This window comes from Cavia porcellus, unplaced genomic scaffold (genome assembly GCF_034190915.1).
Source record: "Cavia porcellus strain 051 isolate PalLab524CR breed Dunkin Hartley unplaced genomic scaffold, mCavPor4.1 scaffold_4, whole genome shotgun sequence".
Taxonomy (NCBI): domain Eukaryota; kingdom Metazoa; phylum Chordata; class Mammalia; order Rodentia; family Caviidae; genus Cavia; species Cavia porcellus.
The window spans coordinates 99,064,183-99,086,920 of NW_026947487.1; the positions used below are offsets into that span (position 1 = coordinate 99,064,183).

General features: G+C 45.1%; 2 protein-coding genes and 1 long non-coding RNA gene across 3 annotated transcripts; 1 reads left to right on the plus strand and 2 right to left on the minus strand.

Annotated features, from left to right (window-relative positions):
- Nucleotides 1–615: 615 nt before the first annotated feature.
- Nucleotides 616–1,762, minus strand: LOC100715243 (chromobox protein homolog 3). Its single transcript, XM_005004664.4, has one exon. It carries the CDS (start codon nt 1,547–1,549, stop codon nt 998–1,000), a length of 552 nt encoding a protein of 183 aa, XP_005004721.1. The 5' UTR covers nt 1,550–1,762; the 3' UTR covers nt 616–997.
- A 241-nt stretch (nt 1,763–2,003) lies between these two features.
- Nucleotides 2,004–9,803, plus strand: Pdp2 (pyruvate dehydrogenase phosphatase catalytic subunit 2). Its single transcript, XM_003471935.5, has 2 exons — nt 2,004–2,228; nt 4,335–9,803. Exon 2 carries the CDS (start codon nt 4,342–4,344, stop codon nt 5,932–5,934), a length of 1,593 nt encoding a protein of 530 aa, XP_003471983.1. The 5' UTR covers nt 2,004–2,228; nt 4,335–4,341; the 3' UTR covers nt 5,935–9,803.
- Nucleotides 9,804–11,617: 1,814 nt separating this feature from the next.
- Nucleotides 11,618–17,814, minus strand: LOC134475624 (uncharacterized). Its single transcript, XR_010046801.1, has 3 exons — nt 17,411–17,814; nt 12,378–12,428; nt 11,618–11,730 (listed from the first exon to the last, which is right to left on the minus strand). It is a non-coding gene; the product is annotated as an uncharacterized LOC134475624 (long non-coding RNA).
- Between the last annotated feature and the right edge of the window lie 4,924 nt (nt 17,815–22,738).

Below are 22,738 nucleotides of genomic sequence, written 5' to 3' on the forward strand. Positions count from 1 at the left end.
AAAGATTGAGCCTACATGTAACGAGCACGTCGGGGTCAAGAAAAACATGCAGGTCAGTAATTTTAGATTACAAGTTTGTTCACTCAGTGATTCTAGCAGGTCCTAAACTGTGAACACTTACCACTCAGTAGGTTACCATAGGCCAAGTCTTTAGACATCCACAAATCCTGACTTTTGAGTACATATTTTTGTTGTAAAGCAATGGGTCATGAGGAATCTTTAATGTTCCCTTAACAAGTCTTCCTTAGCTAATTCAAATAAACCAGGTTTTGACTTATTACCTTATTTGGGTTGGGAAGTTGTTAGTAGAGAGAACAATTCTTTTTTTCAGAAAATTTGCAAGTAAACTGCAGCATTTTATTGACTAAAGACACAGATCTAGATTCTGCTAATGCTGTTTTGAAAATATCCACTTTAAACAGTCCTATTAACCACAAAACCACCTCTTTAACTTGAAAAGTTATGGCTTCAGGAAAACGTTTAACTGGAAGTGATTTCTTCTTTTTAATATTTTTTTAATGATTTCTTAAATTGCTAGCATGAGGGCATCCCAAACATGAACTTATCACCCAGAAATTTTTTTTTTTTGGTGACTGCTTAAAAACAAAACAAAAACCATTTATATAAGTATTTTATTTATACACACACAAACAAAAAACTCAAGAATGGTCCATAAGCATGTAAGTTATAACATGAGTTCTGATTTAGTTTGACTATGGACAATTCCCCTAACATTTAGAAAAGCAGAGGAAATGTATCAGGCTAGCTCTTTACTGACAAAGAAAGCAACTACAAAAGCTTTTATTTGTTCAAAGAAACCAGTGCTATAGATGCAAAACAAACAAAACCCAACAACTCTCCCAAATACTATTTTCAAAATTAACATATTCAACTTGATTTTCATTAGAATGCTGTTTTTTTCACACCAGTAAATCAAAACCAAGACCCATTATTACCCATATTTTATATATATATAAATATATATAAATGATGTAAGTTATTGAGCTTCATCTTCTGGACAAGAATGCCAGGTTAGTCTCTCTTCATAAAAAGCGATTACAATTTGAGGACATTTCATATTTGCCTCTTTTGCCAGCACCAAGTCAGCCTCATCTGAATCTTTCCATTTCATGAGAAACATCAATTCCCCACTACTGTCTGTGGCACCAATTATTCGTTCAGGATCAAGACCTCTAGCAAAGCCTCTAGGTTTGTCAGCAGCATCTCTTTTTTTCTTTGATTTGCTATCATCAGATTCACTGTCAGATAAAGATTTTCGTTTTGTACCATCTTTTTCTTTACCAGCTTTTTGAGAATTAAGAAATGCTTCAATTAACTCTGGACAATCTAAATTTTCTTCAGGTTCCCATGTATTGTCAGCATCTGTAAATCCCTTCCACTTCAGAAAATATTCCACCTTCCCATTCACTACACGGCGGTCCAGTACTTTTTCTACCACAAATTCTTCAGGCTCTGCTTCCTCAACTTTTTTACTTTTTCCATTTTGTTTCTTTCCCATTTTTTGCAATGTAGTTTTATTGGACGCCATTTTTTATTGCAGACTTGAAGAGCTATTATTCACCGCCTCGGATGCTCAGTCGCGGGTCCGCAGCGTCTCGGCCTGCGCGCTTGCAGCTCCACTTCCAGGCTCTAAGTCTTTTGATGTGGATCTTTGGTCAGATGTTGAGGCCATTCTGCGTAACGGAAAGGGGAGGAAGAAGAGCAGGTTTGGCGTGAAAATTAGTTCAAAGTTATTCTTGGGTCCTCAAAGGGTGTAGCATTTAGCAAAGGGATCTGCAGTCGTTGACGCCACAAAGGGACAGCAAGACGTAATACAGTCACAGTAAGGAACTAGAGTGGCTTTCGTTGAGGGATGCGTAAGGTGTGGCAGTCAATTAGCCATGTGATTGCCTGGTCCGGCGCAGCTGCATTCACTAGAAACTAGGCTGTTCGGATAGAGGGGGTGTTGGCTCCGACCAGTCCCGCCTCTTGCGTCCTACTTTTCTTTTCATTCATTGGTCAATACCCAGGTCGGTCAAGGGCCTGCCTCCGCGTAAGAGCCAATCAGCGATGATAGGAGGACGCTTTCCTCTGGAGCTTGTTCACGAAAAGGGGCCTTGCAAGGGGAAGTGAGACGCTGGTGGTTGCGGCTGGTGCGCAGCCGCGAAACTAAGGATCAGAACTGTTAGCGGCGGTGCAAGCTGGTAAGAAGAAGGCGAGGATCCGAGGTAAGGAAAGAAACGAGTCACGGATGTGGATGCCAGTTTCTCTGCCTGGCCTCGCCAGCACTTGACTGTCCCCCACGCGCGGCGGGAGCTCAGGTGATGGGGCGGAGATGAAGTGACGCGAGAGGGCGGGACACGCGGGACCCGTGGCCTCTGTCACCTCACTGGCTCGCACGCGCCACGTGGGCCCGAGGACCGGCGGAGGACGCCGCTGAATACCAGGGAGTCCGCGTAGTAGTTGCTTTATCTTTGAAGACGCCCTGAGTTCGGCGCCCCTACAAGATTCGCGTTTTTTTCGACCTGGGAGGCAACGGCTCAGAGACTCCAAGCCGGTGGCCGGAACACCTGGCTGGGACGCGGCAGCGTCGGGGTCTGGGGGAAGTCGGATTTAGCAGACCTTGGAGCTCAAGCGCTTATTTTGGAGGCCGTAGTCCGAGACTTGAAATTCAGACCTATTTGTGGTGTTTGGGGTCCGGGTTGAGGCGGACGGCCTCGAGTAGTGCTACTGGCACTCCAGTGTCTAAACCCTCGGCGTCCCTAACTGACCTTTCCTACCCCAAGTTCTGTGCGGAGAGCAGAGGAAGGACTGTCCTTGGTGCTGGGAGCTCTCGCGATCTCAGTAGGCAAATTAGGGGAGGATAGGATTGATAACTCAAAACTTGTTGGAAACGCTCCACGTCCCAGATACCGGAGAAGAACTAGTTATTATAATTTTTTTTAATCGGTATCAGGGATCGAACTCACGACTGTCTGCTTGCAAGGCAGGCGCTTATGCCGCTGAGCTAAATCCCCAGCCCCAGAAGAACTAATTATATTTACTTAATTTTTATTTTTGTATCGGAATTTGAACTCAGGACCTCACGCTTGCCACACAGACATTGTGCTGCTGAGCTATATCCCCAGCCCAGAAGCTAATTATAACCGGACAATCTTTCTCTTTTTTTGTCAAAAGAAAACTTCTAAGAGATGATAGCGAAAATACTAGAAAACTGTTTCTTTCATGCCATTGTGGAAGCAGCTGTAAAGCTTTCGTGAATCAGATTGGCAATATGGATCTACAGCCTTTGACCTACAGATTTTGCATTTGGGAAATGTATAGTTAAAATCTAAGCAAGGAAAAGGTTGTTGCATAAGGCCATACAGTTTGGTGTCTTATAAAGAGCTGGTTAGGGGAAAGGACCTTTAAATCCCAGCAATAAAGAATAGATAAGTAATTGTGATTGTTTATGCAGAAAATGATATATTACCTATCCTATAAATGTATTTATCATTAAAAACCAAGAAAGCCAGATTCAGAGTTGTAGGTACAATATAAAAATATGTAGAGAATGGATGTATATGTAATGACTTTTTTTTTAAGCAGAAAGATCATATTAAATTCTCACAAAACCTTATAAGACTGGTATTATGCTCAACCTACCAGTGCATAGCTGGAGTTTAGACTGGAGCAGCAGTATAAACAGCTAGTGTCACACCTAGTATACCACTGGACATCTGAAAACGTCACATTTAGCCAGTGTTTGCCTGACAGACATTGTACTGCTGAGCTATGTCTCCAGCCCAGGAGCTAATTATAACAGGACAATCTTTCTTTGTCAAAAGAAAACTTCTAAGAGATGATAGCGAAAGTACTAGAAAACTTTTTCAGAGTTAGCCCTGTTGTTTGCCAGGTACAGGGGTGGATACTGAAGAGCTATTGGTAAGGAAGCTATAGTTCATAAATTCACAGAGCTTGTGGGCTAGTGGGAAATTAGGTGAATACTTGTAGTTTCGTGGAGAGATTGTGAACATGGGATAAAAAGTAGAGAAAAGACTCAGGGAAGAGAGGAAAATGGGGTCCTGGGTTAGCTAGATGAAAAGCATAAAGCCCTCAGTGTAAGAGCAGAATGTATAAACATAGCTTTCCAAAATTTCTGGAATGTGTTTATGTGATATAGTGAGAAATAAGAATACTTACATTTTAAGTTTACTCAATTTTTCTAAGTTGTTTAAATCACTTTCAGATATTATCAAATGTTTCAGAAATCAGTATTTTTGAAAAGTTGAATTTTGAAACTTTCTTAAACTCTTTAATTTTCATGTTTAACAAATCCTTATTTGCCGGCATAGTTTCAGAATGTCAAGTACTATGTCCTACTGGATCTCAACTTCTGCAAGGAGCTGCATTGCCACCTTACAAGGTGGCAGACGCCTATACTCAAGGTGTGTCTCAAAAAGGAATCTATCCATATGGAGGCGCCTTTCCTGGGCATCATCTCCCCTACAAAACAGTTCACCATGTGGTACCTTCACACTGCAGAAAGTCTACAGACACACATCAACAGAGGAAGAGGATTTCCACCTGCAACTCAGCCCCGAGCAGGTAAATGAAGTGCTTCGGGCTGGTGAGTCAGCCCACAAGATTCTTGACTTGGACAGTAGAGTCCCAAATTCTGTGTTGCGGTTTGAAAGTAACCAGTTGGCTGCAAATTCCCCAGTGGAAGACCGTCGAGGAGTAGCTGCCTGCCTACAGACCAGTGGACTGATGTTTGGTGTCTTTGATGGACATGGTGGTCATGCATGTGCACAAGCAGTGAGTGAGAGGCTCTTCTACTACGTGGCAGTGTCCCTGATGTCCCACCAGACCCTGGAGCAGATGGAGGGAGCGATGGAAAATATGAAGCCCATGTTGCCTATCCTGCAGTGGCTCAAGCATCCAGGCGACAGTGTCTACAAGGATATCACTTCAGTGCATCTTGAACACCTCCGTGTTTATTGGCAGGAATTGCTTGACCTACACATGGAAATGGGACTAAGCATTGAGGAAGCATTGATGTACTCTTTCCAGAGACTGGATTCTGATATCTCACTGGAAGTCCAGGCTCCCTTGGAAGATGAGGCAACAAAGAATCTGTCACTCCAAGTTGCTTTTTCTGGAGCAACAGCTTGTATGGCTCATGTCAATGGAGTTCACCTGCATGTGGCAAATGCTGGTGACTGCCGGGCTATCCTTGGTGTCCAGGGGGACAATGGCATGTGGTCTTGTCTACCTCTTACGCATGATCACAATGCATGGAATGAGGCTGAGCTCTCCCGGCTTAAGAGGGAGCACCCTGAGACAGAGGACAGGACGATCGTCATAGATGACAGGCTGCTTGGTGTCCTGATGCCCTGCAGGGCCTTTGGAGATGTCCAGCTGAAGTGGAGTAAAGAGTTGCAGCGCAGTGTCCTAGAGAGGGGCTTTGATACTGAGGCCCTCAACATTTACCAATTCACCCCCTCACACTACTATACCCCACCCTACCTAACTGCCAAGCCTGAGATTACGTACCACAGGCTGAGGCCCCAGGATAAGTTCCTTGTGCTAGCTTCAGATGGACTGTGGGACATGTTAGGGAATGAAGATGTGGTGAGGCTGGTAGTGGGGTATCTGTCTGAGGCAGGTCGCCATAAGCCAGATCTGGCCCAAAGACCTACCAAGCTGGGACTCATGCAGAGTCTACTGCTGCAGAGAAAAGCTAGTGGGCTCTATGCAGCTGACCAAAATGCAGCTACACATCTGATCAGACATGCTATTGGAAGCAATGAATATGGGGAAATGGAGCCAGAGCGGCTGGCAGCAATGCTGACATTACCAGAGGACTTGGCAAGGATGTACAGGGATGATATCACTGTCACTGTAGTGTATTTTAACTCAGAGATAATTGATGCATATTACAGGGGGGATTAAGAATGAGCTATGAAACCTGGCTGTTAAAGGGACAGGCAGATAAATACAACTTGCTGAATAATTGACCAACAGGAGAAGAAAACAAAACAGCCTAGGTTTAAAAGCAGTAACAGTGATTTTATGTCCCTGTGTGTATTGGTCAACTTTTTAGTGCAGAAAAGAGAATATAAAGTCTGTTGAACTGGCTTGTGCTCATATAGCCTAAGTCCTTTATAAAAACACTTGAACTCTGTCACCTAAAGTTTTTTTTAAAGTATAAATTTAATAATGATCCTAAGAATAAAAACTTCAGGATCAGGGGCTGGGGATTTAGCTCAGCGGCATAAGCGCCTGCCTTGCAAGCAGGCAGTTGTGAGTTTGATCCCTGGTACTGATAAAAAGGAAAAAGACAAAAACAAAAAACAACAACAAAAAAAAAACTTCAGGATCTTCTGAAATTCAACTGCAAAAATCTGATAATTCTGAATTCACAATCATGCATTTCTAGATTATAGTTTTATTTTGCTTTGTTTTTTAAGTTACCAAGGCCTAGGTTTACAAAGCATACTGTAGGACACTTTTCTATGCAACATTTTTGTGAATATTCTTGTGAAGACATTCTGTAACAGTGCATTCTAGGTCTGTTTTAGTTTATTTAAAAACTGAATCCTGACCAAAAAAACTAAACTAAAAAAGCCAGGTGTGGTGGTACATGCCTGTAATCCCAGCACTTGGGAGGCTGAGGCAGGAGGATGATTGTTAGTTCAAGACCAGCCTGGGCTACAAAGTGAGCGCAAAGCTAGCCTGAACTGCATATTGAGACCCTTTCTCAGAAAGACCAAAAAAAAAAGAACTAAATCTTTGGGCTGGAGATGTAGCTCAGTGGTAGAGGGCTTTCCTAGCCTGTGTAAGATCCTGAGTTTGAGTCCTAGCATCACAAAGACCAAACATACTGAACCCTTAAATTTGTAAACAGGCCTCCAATAAGCATGTTTGGGACAACTTGATTTTCAAGTGAGAGTGAGAAGGTCTCGGCCTGTGGACCAGCGAATTTTTACTTGTGCAGCATTTGGCCTCTCCACTGAGTCCCATAAAACTTTGAGCCGTTCCAGGGGGAAATTTATGTCTAATTCTTAAATCTTGGCCTTTCTTGATTTAGTAAAATACTCCACTCGACACTCCCATCTTAGCCCCTGGGGGATTATGCACTGTTTTTTAAAAAACCTTTCTGATTATATCTCTCAAACATTCTTTAATTTCCTTCTGACACAACATTTTTTCCTCTGCTATCCTATGCAACCTTAACCTGAAGTTGCTAACATTGTGATGGTTTATCCAAGTCTTGTACCTACTCCTTCAGATGGCTGGATGAAAGGGAACAGTGTGATCACATGTAGTTTTGACGGACATTTAGGCAGAACACACTTCTTCAGGGGTTTGTAGATTTAAGATTTAGCCTGAACCTGGAGAGGTGAAAACTTGTGGGGTCTAAGGAGAACAGCCAGTAGCCAAGATTCCATCTGCATCCTGAGAGGCAGTGGGGAAATGGGAGGAGTGAGACCTATCAGATGGGACATCTGCCTGTGACTGATAAATTGCCATTGCTACGCCTTAGGAATTAGACCATATTAGGTATGAGAGCTGAGGCGAAAATAAAAACATAACTTGTAATGGTTTCCATGGACTGCAGAATTTTTGTTCTTAAAAATTAACCTGCATGGATCCTTTTGGGGGATGAATTTTCTCATGAGTGGCTATGGCATTTGAACAACAGGAAATGTGTCCCGAAATGGAAACACAAATATAATCCCCAAGCCCACAGATTAGTTTCCTGTGCCAAATCAAGCATAATTCTTCAGTATAATTGAACTACATTAGTTGATTTCCTCTCCCCTCCTCATACCATCCATTGATTAAAAAAAAAAAAAAAAAAAAGCAAATAACTATGTTTGGCTTCCTTATTTTTATCTGTCCCAGATGAAATTCGGTTAAGGGTTGGAATATGTCCATCTTGGGAAGGTTTCTTTGTACGTTTTCTGGTTTACCAGTTTAATGGTGTGACTTCATTTAAGAAGTTTCTCTTTTAGAGCTGGGTGTGGTGGCACAGGCCTATACGCCCAGCACTCTGGCATTGAGAGTGAGGCAGATAGATTTCAAGTTCAAGGCCAGCCTGGGCTACCTAGCAAGACCCCCACCACCACCACCAAAAGAAAAAAGCAGAAACACCAAACTCTTGGGTGCTTTAAATAAACTGTGGTCCATTTATTCTGAAATCATTACTATTCCTTCTGATCTCTTAGACTTTAACTCAGAATGTGAATCATTATCATTCTCTTAAGAGTTTAGCGTGAAAGTTTGCTGCTGAAACTGAGGGACTCAATTTGACTGACATTTTCTGTTGTTTTTCATGCCAGCTAAACACTGGAGTACGCTTAGAGCCTGGCATGGGTCATAAATGTGTAAAATTCAGTAACTTGTGTAGCAACTGAGAGACAGTCTTTCCGCCTATGTCTGCAAGCATATCTGTGTTTTTTCTCAGCTGAATAGATCCTACTGCTTTCTAGTTGGTATGTTGAGAAAGAAGAAAGGCTTGTTTGTTGTCGGCCTTTTCTCCTGCATGGACTCTCAGCTTCTCCCTTGAATGCCCCAGGGACCATCGCCTTCTGGTTAAATTCCAGCTGTCTTTCTGAGATCATGGTTCTTGTTAGTGGCCTTCCTGAAGCACACAGGCCGCTGCTTAGGACACTGCAATTGTAAAGAAACTTAGTAGTCTTTGTCAGATCTTCCAAAGCGTTCGCCATTACTTTTGTATAGTGATTTCAACTTTAAGACTTCTTAAATTGAGTTTTTAAAATGAGATTGGCCATTTAATATAGTACACATGGCTTTTGAAGTAAGTGTGATTTGATGCTTAAAATTAGGTATTTATCATTTTAGGTAAGAAACAATAATGGCATTGTTTAGATTTTGTTTTATGTGTAAATAATACAGCTCTGGTAGTCTAATTTCAAATTGTTATCAAGTTACTGAGTTTCAGCTTTTGGAGATGTTTGTAACATAAAAGCTAATTTATTATAATTAAAACATAAGTTTGAACTATGTCAATATGGAAACATTTTTCCCAGTACACATGGCCTAAAAGATCTCTAGTATTAGGCACATGGGTAAATTTTGATTGTGGTATAATCGAGTTGGGGTCTTTTATATATATATATTACATGGTACTGGTGATCAAACTCAAAACCTCACTTGCCAGGCAGGCACTTGTGCCACTGAGCTAAATCCCCAACCCTGGGATCTTTTAAAGACAAGTGAAATATAAACAACTTGAGAGCTTGTTAAATAAGAATGTAATTATGTGGAGCAAAGTATATACAGAAATAAAAATATATTTAGAATGAGTCTGGCTTAACTCTTGTCTGTCAGACCTGTCTTCATTTGACAGCTTTGGGAAAACCTTAACTTCCCAGGTTGACCAGAATATCCTCTAACTGAGCCATCCGAGTGTCATTGTAAAGTGGTTCATTTGTCTCTGAAATGTGACTCTTGTAGTACAAAATGCAGTGAGTACCTTTGGAGCTGGAGATCCAAGCTGGTGTCAGAGCTAGTGACGCAAGCTGCCACACGCATGACCTAAGGGGAATGTGTGTTTGGGCTGCTGCATAACTGACCCTGAGCCAACCAGGGCTCTGTCCTTGCCTTCTGGGGCACTTGCTAACTTGCCTTCTGGAAAATACTTAACAAGCATTTTCTTGGAATAATTATTAACTGTGTTCTTTAATAATTACTGGCAGTTGTATTTTAAAATGTATACCAGTGTTCTTAATTGATACTGATTTTCTGTTAGAGATATTTAAAACTTGTAAATAAAAGAGATGAAATGAAATTGATTTTCTTTGGTTTGAATACTAATTTTTCTAGCCCTTAGGAGACTAGGTTGGGCCAACTTTTGTTTTACCCCGTTTATCTGACCAAGGAAGTTTAGTCTAAGAGGCCATTCAGAAGACAATGCTCTACAAATTTTGGTGGGTTGCTGAGCACACAGGAAGCCCTCATTTATGTTAACCATGTGTGTGGGGACCTGAGAAGAAGGAAAAGGGAATGAAGGCTTTGATGTGAGGGTCTCTGCACACTGAGAGCCAAGGTCTGCTGAGATTTCATATTATTTGCTGAGATTTCATATTGTTTAACTGAACTTTTAAACTGTAAAACCAGGTTTGTGTCAATAGTAAATGCAGAACCAGCTTTGGGCAAAAGGTCTTGAAATGTACCTTAGCAGAACCAAAAACTCCACTCTAGCCACTGTGCTAGTCAGTCTCATTATATGTTGAGAGAATAGCTCAGTTACAAGGACTGTGTCAATGTTTTTTTTTTTTTTTTTTTTAAATCAGTACCAGGGAGGTGCTTCTGCCGCTGAGCTAAAGCCCCAGCCAGTGTTTTTGTTTTTTAATGAAGACCTGTCCTAATAAGGAAATGCAAAATAAATAACAGGGGATATAGATCAATGTGAAGGCCCCGGGTTTAATCCTGGTACCAAAAAAAAAAAAGATGTTAAGTCACTAATGCTTTAGTGTCACCTGGGGTGGTTAAGCTAGGCCTCCAGATGGAGTTTTTTTTTTTAAATTAGCATATATTTATGGGGTACAATGAACTTTCAGTATATTTATACATTCTGTAGTGTACAAAGAGGGGTATTAACATATCCATTTCCTTAATCTTCAATCATTTCTTGAGCAAATTGTAAGGAAATGATGAGAGGGGGAGTGTTAGGAGTCTAATCATAACAGAAGAAGCTGTTAATCCCCACACACACCTTTTTAATGTGACTCAGGTTGTGAGCTCAGGTTCAGATTGAAAATTTGCCCGTGACCCCATGGTAAGGCTGGGGTTTGAAATAAATTGACAGCATTGTCCCGATACTGGGCTTTCAGAAAAGGATAACAGTGTACTGAAAACCTCTTTTGCATGGTTTTGGTGCATTATAGAGGGACTGGAGAGGAGAGGCTGGTGGTGCTGAAAGGAAACTAAAAGGCTCGTTGGGGTCATTGCTGAGAATACAGAGTTCTTGACATTGCTTTGGCTGTTAGGCAGGCTGCATATACTTGCATATTCCTGTGTTTCATCATTTTAAAACATGATAAAACTGAGGGAACATGAGAGAATTTAAAAATGAGACTGTTTGGGCTTTTTAATCGGGAAAATTAAGCCTATAGATTTATTTCACCCTTTACCTTTACAATTTTTGTTTACATTTTACTTGATGATACTAAATGGCCTTATATGGTCCCCAGCCTGGTGACTCTATGAATTGTGGTTTACTAGCCCTTCAAGTGGTTCTCTTTGGGGACAAATGAACTTGTACTGACCTCTATGTCTTTGCCTCTTTGGCCCCTGACCTTATCTGCTTTTTAAAAGCATATCTAGGTCTGGAAAATGGCCTGCTGCCAAGATAATAGGGCAAGGTAGTCTGTGGAGGGAGGGCTGCTCTGCAGCTCGTACTGTCTCCATCTCAGCTTTGCCCTCCTTGAGCAGGATTTTGAAAAGCCCTCGCCTGCCCAAACCCATTCTCCTGCAGCAGATAAACACAAGGAATGTCTACCTGGAGCATGACCGGGGGAAAATTATGCCTAACTATCTAGGGATGTCTTAGTTACTTTTCTCTTATTGCTGGGACAAAATATCTGACACCCAAAATGAAGGAAGGAAAGGTTTATTTAGCTCACTGTTTGTGGAGGTTTCAGTCCATAATCAGCTGGCTCCAAGGCAGGGTGTCATGGCACAGGGACAACACTTCAAGGCAGCAGCCAGCAAAAGTAGCTAGAGCAAAAGTGGGGAAGAGAAAGGTTCTTTTTCTCCCTTATATTGTACATAGCAACCCCCACTCCCAGGGCAGGTGTAGCACTCACAAAATCTAATTACCCTCCTCTTGCACAGCATGAGGATACATTTACAAAGTAAGGACCCTGACTCTGCTGAGTCAGTTAAACTGCTAAACTTCTCAAGTTGACACAATGTATCAACCAGAACAAGGGGTAACCTCACCCACCAAGGGGCTGATCCCACCCACTACAGCAGTGACCATAACACTGACCCTGAACTGGGGCGGGGGGCTAGGGAAAGGGACACATGGACTGAAGCTCAGCACTGGGTCCAGTCAAGTATCTGGTGACGGGGACCCTGGGCATCGTGGAGGTAGATGTGAGAGTTACAGGGAAATTACAGTAAAGGTGGCAGGCAGCTAGCCAGATGTGGTTGGGTGGGTAAGGAGGGGCCCTCAAGGGATCTCAAGGCATGGGAAAGTGATAAAGACCATCTAATGGCCTCAGGAAAGGCTGGAATGGTGCTTGTTCTTCATCAGCCTGGGATAGTATGGGGCAGAACAGAGAATTCCCAGTTAACCCCGCAAGTTCCCAGTAGCGTTGCTGCCCGGTCTGGGCAGCTATCTTTGTGGATCTCTCCCCTACCTTTATACTCCAATCTCAGGCTGGATCCCATCCTGCCGAAGGGTGCACAGGCTGATTGAAAAGTGCATAAGGAAGAATGAAAGGACAGGTGAATGGATGGACAATTAAGGTAGATAAAGAAGATAAAGTAGTAGATAAAGATGTACCAAAAAACAGGGAGTTCAGATTTTTAGGAGGAAAACTGAAGGGTGATGTGATAGCAAAAAAATATCAGGAACCTGGTCAAGGTCCCCGACTGACTGTATGAGGGGTACAGTGAGGGGATGAGATAAGAAAAGGAGACAAATTTAGTAATGAATGACAAAAAGGTTGGGCGGTCAATGCCTCACGATGGGCAGAGACAAAGACACTGAGATAGCCACTGTTTATTGAGTGTCTACAATAATTGGTCCTAGAGGACAGCTGTGATCTTATATCAATAAGATCTTATGCTGATGAAATCATGCAGGATGACCTAGAGGGCAGAAGTGACCTTATGCTAATGAGGATCTTTATGTTGAAGAAGACATTGGGAAGAGATGGCAAGTTAAGGAGGAATTTGTCCTTAAAGTGAATTCTGGGGGCTGGGGATTTAGCTCAGCGGCATAAGCGCCTACCTTCAAGCAGGCAGTTGCAAGTTCAATCCCTGGTACCGATAAAAATGAAAAAGACAAGAAAAAAAAAGTGAATTCTGGCTCTCTCTCTCTCTCTCTCTTTTTGGTACTCATGACCTCAAGCTTGCCAGGCAGGTGCTTATACCACTGAGCTAAATCCTCAGCTCTGTGAATCCCTATTTTTACTACTATTTGGTTCTCAAGAAACCAGGATGTCCTCAGCTGATGCAATCTTGCCCTGGAGTGTCACAGTATCACAAGACCATTGAGGCCTCCACTGTGACTGGAGATACGTGGAATTATGTTCCTGCACGCATAGCTGTCATGGCAAGGCACTGGGCCTCCAACAAGCCCTGATCACAATTTAATTGTGAAATGATTTTCCCCCAACAGTTATGCAGAATGGCCTTCAACAAAAGAGAAGTGAAGAAAGTTGGCAAAGAGGGTTCAGTGCCTGAAGACCATGAATATGGATGGATAGAAACAATTAACTAAAAAAGAATCACTCCGAGAGTGGCAAGGGCCCATTCTTTACTCTCTGGCCACAAGATAAGCCTGGATGGCAAGGTAGAGGTAGGGACATAGGTTCTGTGAGAAGCAGGTGACCCTATAACTGGAACAAGCAGTGCATTAGGTGGGAAAATGGGGCATGAATTCAACAAATTATCAAGTCCCTAGGCTTGTGGGACGGAATGTGTCCATGTTCACTTAGAGAGGCAGGGGGTTTACTGGCCTTGATGTAGGCCTTGTCAAGGAGGAATAGAGGAACTGGGCATCTTCTAAGTTCCAGCAGGTGCTGTGGTCACTAAATCCTGAGCGTGGCATGATGAGGACATTAAGCCCTTTGCTGTGGGGTAAAGTGACTGAGGCAGTGTGAAGGGCTGCCTCTAGGTGTCGCCATTAGGCCATGCTATTGTCAGCCTCAGCTAGCTAGGTAGGAGTGTGCTGTTGAGAAGAGGAAGTCTTGAGGCCTATCCTTGGCTGAGTGGGGTCTCCCTGGAGCTGTACACTGCAGCAGTCTACAGGAAGCCCCCTGCACTCTGCACACATTTGGGGCTGAGAACAAAGTGGAGTGGGAGAAGGATCCACTCAGGTTGTGCCAGAGCCAGTGGTTGGCTGTAGGTGGTCAGGCACCTTGACCAGTTTCCCTCAGTATCACTGCTTTCCCTTGTGGGCTGACCTACACCTCAGACTCCATCCTTGAGATCGTATTCCTTGAGCCAGGTCCCACAGCCACCCTCCCAGCAGTCCTGGGGTCCATTCCCTCCTCCCCACCTCCTATGGTAGCTTTAAGAATAGTGCCAACTGGGAGCTGGAGGTTTAGCTCAGCGGCATAAGCGCCTGCCTTGCAAGCAGGCAGTCGTGAGTTCAATCCCCGGTACTGATAAAAAAGGAAAAAGACAAAAAAAAAAAAAAAAAATAGTGCCAACCACCTCTGTCCTCCCTGTCCCCAAAGGACAGTTGTGTCCCTGTCAGTGCCCCCATCATGCAGTCAAATCTGACTGAGTTACTGCTCTGCTCAGAACCCTTCCATGGGGGAGAGTTCAGACTTGCCTTCCTAGGGTTGCCTACCCAACATCCTCCACTTCCTCCCAGGTGAGTGGACCTAACAGTCACACAAAGTTCCGTGTTCTTAGACCGTACCAGGCCTTTGGCCTTGCTAGTCCCTCTGACAGGAATGCCTGCCACCCTGCCATTCAACTCTTTATTGATGTGCTGAACATCATTTGGCCTGGGAAAACTTCCTGACTGACTTTCTATGTCCTTTTTTGTTCTCGTTTCACTGGGTGCTCTTCACATTTCCTCAAGTGTCTCTTGTCTGTCTGTCTGTCTGTGCAGTCAGCACCAGAGTCCTGGTCTGACTCTCCTCTGGGTCCCAGGAAACATGTCAGGCACTCAACATACACATTTAAAATATTAGGGGCTGAGTGGGAATGTGGCTTAGTGGTAGAGGATTTGCCTAGCATGTATGGAGCCCTAGGTTCAATCCCCAACCCTGCTAATTAAAAAAAAAATTAGGAGAAAACTAAGAGTTCTCAGTCCTCTTATATAAGATTCACTTCTTCCAAAAATTGGACCCCTGACCTCTCCTGGGATTCAGCTTATCATCTTCCACTGGTAGTTTTAAGAATGGTGACCAATTTTTTTTGTTGTTGTTGGTACCAGGGATCAAACTTATGGGGGCTAAATCCTTGGCCCCCATGACCAATTCTTTGACACTATTCCTATGAAGCAGTGAGGTCTGATTTTCCTCCTCTTGAATCTGAATCTGGGTTGACTTTAAGGACTTGCTTGCAACAAGGAGAACACAACAAAAGTGATAGTGAGGTTGACAGAGTTAACGTATGACAAAACATTGATAATTGGTGAATCTATTTTTATTTTTTCTGGTACCAGGAATCAAACTTATGGTCTTGTGCTTGCCAGGCAGGTGCAGTGCCACTGGCCATATCCTTAGCCCTAGTGAATCTAAAGGATGATCCAAGTAGGTTTGTTATAATATCTATTCTACTTTTGTGTGTTTTGGAAATTTAATGTTTTTTTTTTTAAATGGGAATTGAATCCTGGGCTGCACACACATGTACTCTGTCACTGAGCTACATCCTCAGGCCCCTCACCCTTTTTTTCCAGTTCTAGAGATTGAGTCAAGGCTTTTGTACTGAGCTACATCTGTTTTTTTTTTTTTAATTTTTTTTTAGGCTAGTCAAGTGAAGCAGTGGGAGTGGAGAAGGAACAAAGAAATCTGTAACTGGTTGTGATCAATTAGTTATAAACACCACTGCACTCGGACGGACCAGCCTACATCTGTTTTTATTTGTTTTGTTTTTGTTCTTTTAGAAATTTGAGATAAGATCCTGCTAAGTCTCTAACTTACTCAGCGCAGGCTTGAACTTGTAATCTCCCTACCTTAGCTTCTCAGACCTGGAACTTTTTTAACTGACAAAAAGGTTTCATGCAGGTGTGGTGGTGCGCACCTGTGATCTCAGTTCTCAGGAGGCTGAGGCAGGAGTATTGGCATGTGTTTAAGGCCAGCCCGCATTATTTAGTGAGGTTGAGTCTAGCATGAACTACATAGCAAAACCCTACCTCTAAAATCCCCCCCCAAAACAAACAACCCCCCCAAACAAAAACCAAACTAACCCAAAACAAAACCAAAAGCCAAAAAAAAGTCTTCATCCCTGGCCCCGCCCCCACCCCCACTACCCTCTACCACTTCCAAAGAATTAAAAAAAAAAAAAAAACCTCAGTTCCTTGCTAATGTGCAGGGCCAAGTGTGTGAGCTGACCATGTCCATCCCACCTCCCACTTTTTCCATTCTGTGGCAGCCTCCCTGGTCTGCTTTCAGCCACAGAAGGGACACAGAGAGACTTGTGATAATTGAGGTAATGAACTAGGCCATGTTTATGAGCATATACTCTGGCCAGGTGCTATGCTGTACACTTCACAGGTATCATTTAGTGCTCATACAACCCTCTAAGTAAGTATTACTAACCCACTCTACAGATGAAGAAACTGACCCTGGACAGGTAAAATGCTGTGCCTGTGTCACAAAACTGGTAAGCACAGCGGTTAAGTTTTAAATCCTAGGGACTGACTTCAAAGCTTCTGCTTAGCACTCCGGCAAATCTGTTGAGTATTTATCCGTCTGATAAGAAGGGCATGCTCCACCCCCTCCCAAAGGCCTGCCAGGATTTAGGAAGGAGTGAGTTGTTACTCTACAGAGCATTGTAGAAAAAATTGGGGGGGAGCCCTTGGTAAGATATGAATTACATAGAATCAGAGGAGTCCCATCTTGTGGCTGAGTACTCAGCCTAAGCCTAGGATGGTGACTTTGTGGACACAACTTCAGCACTGGTCAGGGGAGACCCTGTGTATACTATTTCTCTGTGTTCCTGGTCAGTCTGGCATTTGGTTCTGGTTGGGAAGCCAAGGGCATGCAGAACTTATGGGGCGCCTGCCTCCAGCAGGCAGGAGGGGTCAGGCGATCCCTTCACTGGTCTGCAGTCCCTCTCCCTGTCCTGGCACCTCTGCCTTGCATCCCCAGAACTTCTCAGAGGCACAGTGAGGCCTGCCTTCCCACCCAATACCTGTGAGAATTTATCTCAGAGGGAGAGACAGGGAAGGAGGATAGGCCTGACAACTACACCAGGATTTGAACAAAAATGGTTATGGCACTGGTGTTTGTAAAAAAGAGAAACTATGTGGTTGACATGTCCTCCTCTAGGACCGGACACAGAGATCCTGGTACATTCATCTTGGCAGACTTTAAAAGTAATTGTGAAAACGGAATAGTGGCAGACCATTATAATTTGACAGGAAACTGTTATTTGTAAATATTGTAAGTAGGGGTGATCAACAGAATGTGCAGTGTGCCCCCCAAGTTGCAATCCCTCCCCTAGCCCTCACACACACTCCTCCCCCAGTTCCCTCGTGACTTACCCCATTAGCCCAGTCAGTTGGTAGGTGGAGGAGGGGAGCACAACTATCTTGGGAAGGGGATGAGATCACCCAAAAGCTGGCTGATTTAGAACCGGGTAACTTTTTCCACCCATATGGTTCTCAGAGACTTCTGCACTGGCTCATAAACTTAGGTGCCAGTCTCAGGGAGGAGGGGGTCATATGCCCTCCTCAGCATAGAGATGATGGCCTGGCTCGATAGAGTGCAGAACAGAACTGAAGTTTTGAGATAGAGTGGCAGAGTGGAATTGGGGCATCGCAGGGCCCAGCTGGGACTCGACAGTATCTTTCCTCCCAACAGTCTGGGTGTCCTGTCACTCCCCAGGGACTGGTCTAGGTGCAGGAATAGCCCGGAGGACAGCCACCCTGTGAAGAGCAGAGCTGGGCTTGCTGGTGGTACCTCTAAAACCTGGTGTGTCTTGGGGTCCAATCAGCCAGCTGTTCCTCCCCGAGAGGTCTGGCCAAAACCCTGCTGGGCTTAGTTGTAGAGGGAAGAGATCTGGGCAAAGAAAGGATTAGGTTCTATTGCAATTTGGTTCTTGATCCCCCCCCATCTTGTGCCCCCAGCTCAATATCCCTCAGGCTATCTCAAACTGGGCCTCCCCTACCTCAGAGGAAAATGCAGTGTGTCCCAGTCCCTGAACTCAGCCACATTTCTGAGCCTTTGCCTAGGCTTTTGTCCCTAACAGCTCCCCTCCCCTTCTTTAGCTGCCTTTGTCAACTGTATCCCGAGTCAGGTGTCATTTGTCCCAAGTCAGTATCTATGATACCAGCTTTTTTTTTGTATTTTTGAGATAGGGTCTCCTTATGCAGCTCAGGCTGGCCTTGAGCTCACTTTGTAGCCCAGGCTGGTCTCAAACTCTCAACAATCCTTTTGCCTCAGCCTCTTGAGTTCTGGGATTATAGGTGTGTGCCACCATACCTGTTTTATCATACCAGTTTGTTCATGTGAATTCATCTGAGGCCAGGGGCTGGATCCAGGAAAAACTCTAAAATGTGTTAGATAAGGAAAAGAGCAGGTCCCTAGAAGGGGTAAGGGATCAGGAGAAGATTGACTGCATGCATGACACTGTTCTATGCCAGGCCTCAAGGGAACCAGGAGCCTCAGATGCTTCGGACCTCACAGCACACAAAAGACTATGTAAGTATGGTGTGTGGGGAGCCAGAAACTGGGTAGAACTGGAGTGAGCAGGAGCATCCTGTTGTAGCCTGGGCCCCAGGCAACAGAACTATGTGTGGAATTCTCCAGTTGGAAGCCACCATTCCTGGAAAATCCCCACAAACTCTTCAGAAATGTGCTTTTGTGCTGACTGGGCTGCCTCATGATTAGAGAGGAAGGGGCTTTTTTATACCTGAGCACCTTAGCTGAGGCCTTTGCCTTCTCTGGACATCTTGGTTTGGGCTCTGAGATAGCTAAAGTGGTGATTCACACATCTATTGAGCACCATTGTCCACTCCATCTAATTTTCTCTATTGCCTGCGAAGGAAGCTGACTCTCAGATGTCAAATGGTTTGCTCAAGATGATGTAGCAGAGTCAGGATTGGAACCCCACCCATCAAGGATTAGGCAGCACATGGTTCTAATCCTCCAACCGCATCCAGGGCAGGGAGCCTGCAGGCTGAGGATGCCACTTCCAGCTCAGTCCCACCTGACTGAGGCCTGGCCTGGCCCTGTTCCTGTCACTCTCAGAATAACCCAGGCAGTTCTGGGCATGCATTGCAAGCCATCACCTGGGAACTATTTTTGTCCTTCGGGTAACAAGGAAGTCTCACCTTGTTCAGTAACCACTTGGGGCAATGGTGGAACATGTGACCCCCTGCAACGCCAACTGACTTTGCTGCCCTGCTGGGAAATGACCCTGACTGTGCTGAGGAAGCCTTGGCTTAGATACATTGCCTTTCTTCCCTTCTCCTGGAATCTGGTTCTTGCTGTCCCATCCCTCTTCCTGGTAGCCCACACCTCCACACACATGCACACTATGGCCAGGAAGCAGAGACTGTCTTCATTTGTTCTGATGACTCATCAAGTCTTATGTACCAGCCAGAAAATTCTTTTTCATATTTGCTGTGCAATAAGCTCGTTTCTTCAAGTTCAGGTAAGAGTTCTAAAATCCAGGTGCAGGGGCCATTTCAGGATTTAACATTTAGAACTTCACTTTTGGAATCTGGGGTCTTAAAATCCTGTGGAATAGTGGCTGATGGCATTTGAGGAGATGGCAAAAATGATGGGCATAACCATATGTATTCTGAAAGGTGTTATGGATTCCAAAGGCCATCTGTAGATCATGGATCCCAAAGGTTATCTGGGGGTATAGCCCAAGATGCAAAGCACCCCAGCTAACATTGAGCGTCTAACTGCTGAAACCAGGTATGTATGTGTTGGGGAAAGAGGGCAGGGAACCAACCGCATAAGAGACATGCTCAGTAACAAGGCTAGAAGCAAATCTGATTTTTAAAAAGTTCCTAAAACAACAAAACCAAGAATGACTATGGCTGTAATTAATAATAATAGTTGAATTTTTGTTTTTATTTTCAGGTTAGGGCTCAAACCCAAGGCCTCAAGAACACTAGACAAATGCTGAGCCACTGAGCCACACTTATAGCCAGTGTAGTATATTTTTCGAGGGCCCATTATGTGCCAGTTTCTGTCCTCAAATCAGAGCTTCGTTTGTCTTTTCTCAGTTGATCCTACAATCTACTCTTTTCTGGGTGAGAGGATGGGCTTTGGCCCATAGGATGAACCCCTGAATTGTGGCTGGTTTAAACCAGTTCTGCAGCTTCCCTGAAGGGGAATAAATGAACCCTTAAGCCCCATACACAGAGATGTTGTGCTGTCCCTGCCAGCAGTGCTGGGCATGCGAGGGCAGGGCTGGTCTCTTGGGGATGCCTTTGGGGAGCCAGCCAGGCCCACGGAGCTGAGCTGGGCCCCACTTGGTCCAACTCCTCTAGGCGTTGGGGCTTGAAATAGCAGCTGCTCAAGAGCTGACAATCAAAGGGCAGCTAAAAAAAGGCCCCTCATCTGGGCTCTGTCGCACACGGCTCATAGGGCCTATTTTGGGGGAGAGGGTGCCGACGTGCCAATGGAAAATCCATGAGCTGGGAGTTTCCAAGGTGGGGACCCTAGACTCCAACCCTGAGTGTGTGCATGCATACACGTGCACATACACACATACAAGTTGCAGCCCTTAACTCATCTTCTTGGCCCTTGGACCTTTTTCCCTATGACAGCATGGGACAGGGATGAGGCAACTGAAGCTCAGGGAAGGGAAGGGAAGGGAATTACCTGAGGTCATTTATCTAGGAGTGGGCAGGACCATGGCCAGACTAGGCTTCTTTGGTCCCCCGTCTGGAGCTCTTTCCAGGAGGCAGCCTTCACTGAGTAAGCCAACAAACACATTGCCCTTGGACAGTCAAAGGCTAAGAGATGGGAACAATGGTGGTCTGTGTTGGCGTGGGTAGGAGAAATGGAGGATGTGGGAAGAAGCCCCACTAGGAGCCCCCATGTCACCCATCTGGCATGGCTGTAGGAAACAGTAGGGCCCCATGAACAGTGAGCCCAGCCCCCACCTCACTGGTTGACCACTTCATGCTGGCTCTGTCTGAGCCCCAGAGGCTGGCAGCTGTTGCCAAATTTCCAGAGAATGTGTCAGATAAGGGGCCAGTGCTCGTGACTCTCTCCCATCCTGCCACTATCTCTGACCCTATTGCCACGGCGCAGTGGGTAAGAATAGCAACAGCCATGGCGAACAGGCACACACAAGGCCATCACAACTTGAGACAACACAGCAACATCCTCAAGAAGACAGACATGGCTCTCAGATGAAGGAGGGCAAGCCTCAGGATTCTCCTCCCTACTGGTGCCAACCCCCCCCTGGCTTCTTTTCCTCCTTGGCACCAAATCCTAGCACATGGAATGGCACAGAGCAAACTCAGTGTTGCCTCTGGTGTCTCTGGGAAGAGATCTGGCCAGATTTGCCTTCCATGGAGAGGCTATGGGACCTGGAGTTGATGCTGTCCCCGTCTAGGCACCACAACCACCCCCTGAAGCAAGAAGCAGCCAGCTGAGGCCTCTCCCAGGGATAGAGCCCCTCACTGTCCTGATAACCCTGGCCTGGCCTGACAGCTGGATACCCCTGAGAACACTGACTGTGGTCAGTGGGGATATGGATGGGGTGGTCCCTATGTCCTATGTGTTAATGGCCCAGTGATCACAGGTAGAAGGGGGAAAGTTGTGCTGATTTCCCTGCACAAGGCTGAGATACTCCTACAAGTATGTGAGAGTAGCCATGTCCCTCTGAAGGAAGAGGCTGTTGTCATGGAACCCATGGTGAGCATCACTGTGACGCTAGAATGGGGGAGATCTAAGGAGCTTTGTCTCGATGTTCCTGAGTCACTATGACACCTGGAAATAATCATGGGAGCTGAGTCTCTAGTCCCTATGTTAGTAGCCCCTGCAACTCTCACAGGCTGACTCACCATAGAGACGGAGATGCAACCCCACTTCCCTTCTACCACTCCTATGCCCTTGCTGTCCTCATTTCCCTCCTCATGTGGCTCTTCCCCTTGACCCTTCAGCTGGCCTCTGGACTCCCATGTCCCCCATCTACCCCAGGACCTGAGGAGAAGATCAGGGATGCTAGGAAAGGAAAGGAACTGGTCTGAGGCACTCTTTGCACATTCACACACATCGTGACACTCTGACACTGCACAGATGAGATGGGCGCATATGCTTGCACACACACAGGCACATGCATGTGCGTGTGCACATGATTCATAGTGTGACAGGGCTGCCAAGGGGTCCCCCAACACTTGTTCTGCCAGGTAGTCCCCACCATCACTGTGTCCTCAGGATCCTTCCACCTTTCTGAGGAAAACATGTCATTCCATACCAGAGGAAGAACTTCTGCCTTGAGGCCCAATCTGGAGTCCTGGGTTAGATATAGGTGGGTGGGATTGGGAAGCCTTTGGGGGTCCCAAGATTGTTTTTTTTTTCCTTAAGGGGTAAGGGCCAGCCTAACCCCTGGGCCTCTTGCTTCAAGAGCTCTACCGTTGAGGCTGGAAAAAGTTTAAAAATATCCTCATGTTTACATTCTTTTCAAACTCTCCTCCCAGTCTTCAGGGCTGGGTCCCTTTGATCTGGCTCTGTGCCTCTGGAAGGGGCCTGGGTCAGGGGGAGTATGAGCCCCCTACTGGAGCCTACCCGCCACCCCCATTCCCTGCTCCAATCCGGTCAGAGCCTGTGAGATCTGGTACATCACAGTACCAGAGAACCTAGGATCTGGAAAGAAGCCCAGACCAGGAGTATGTATT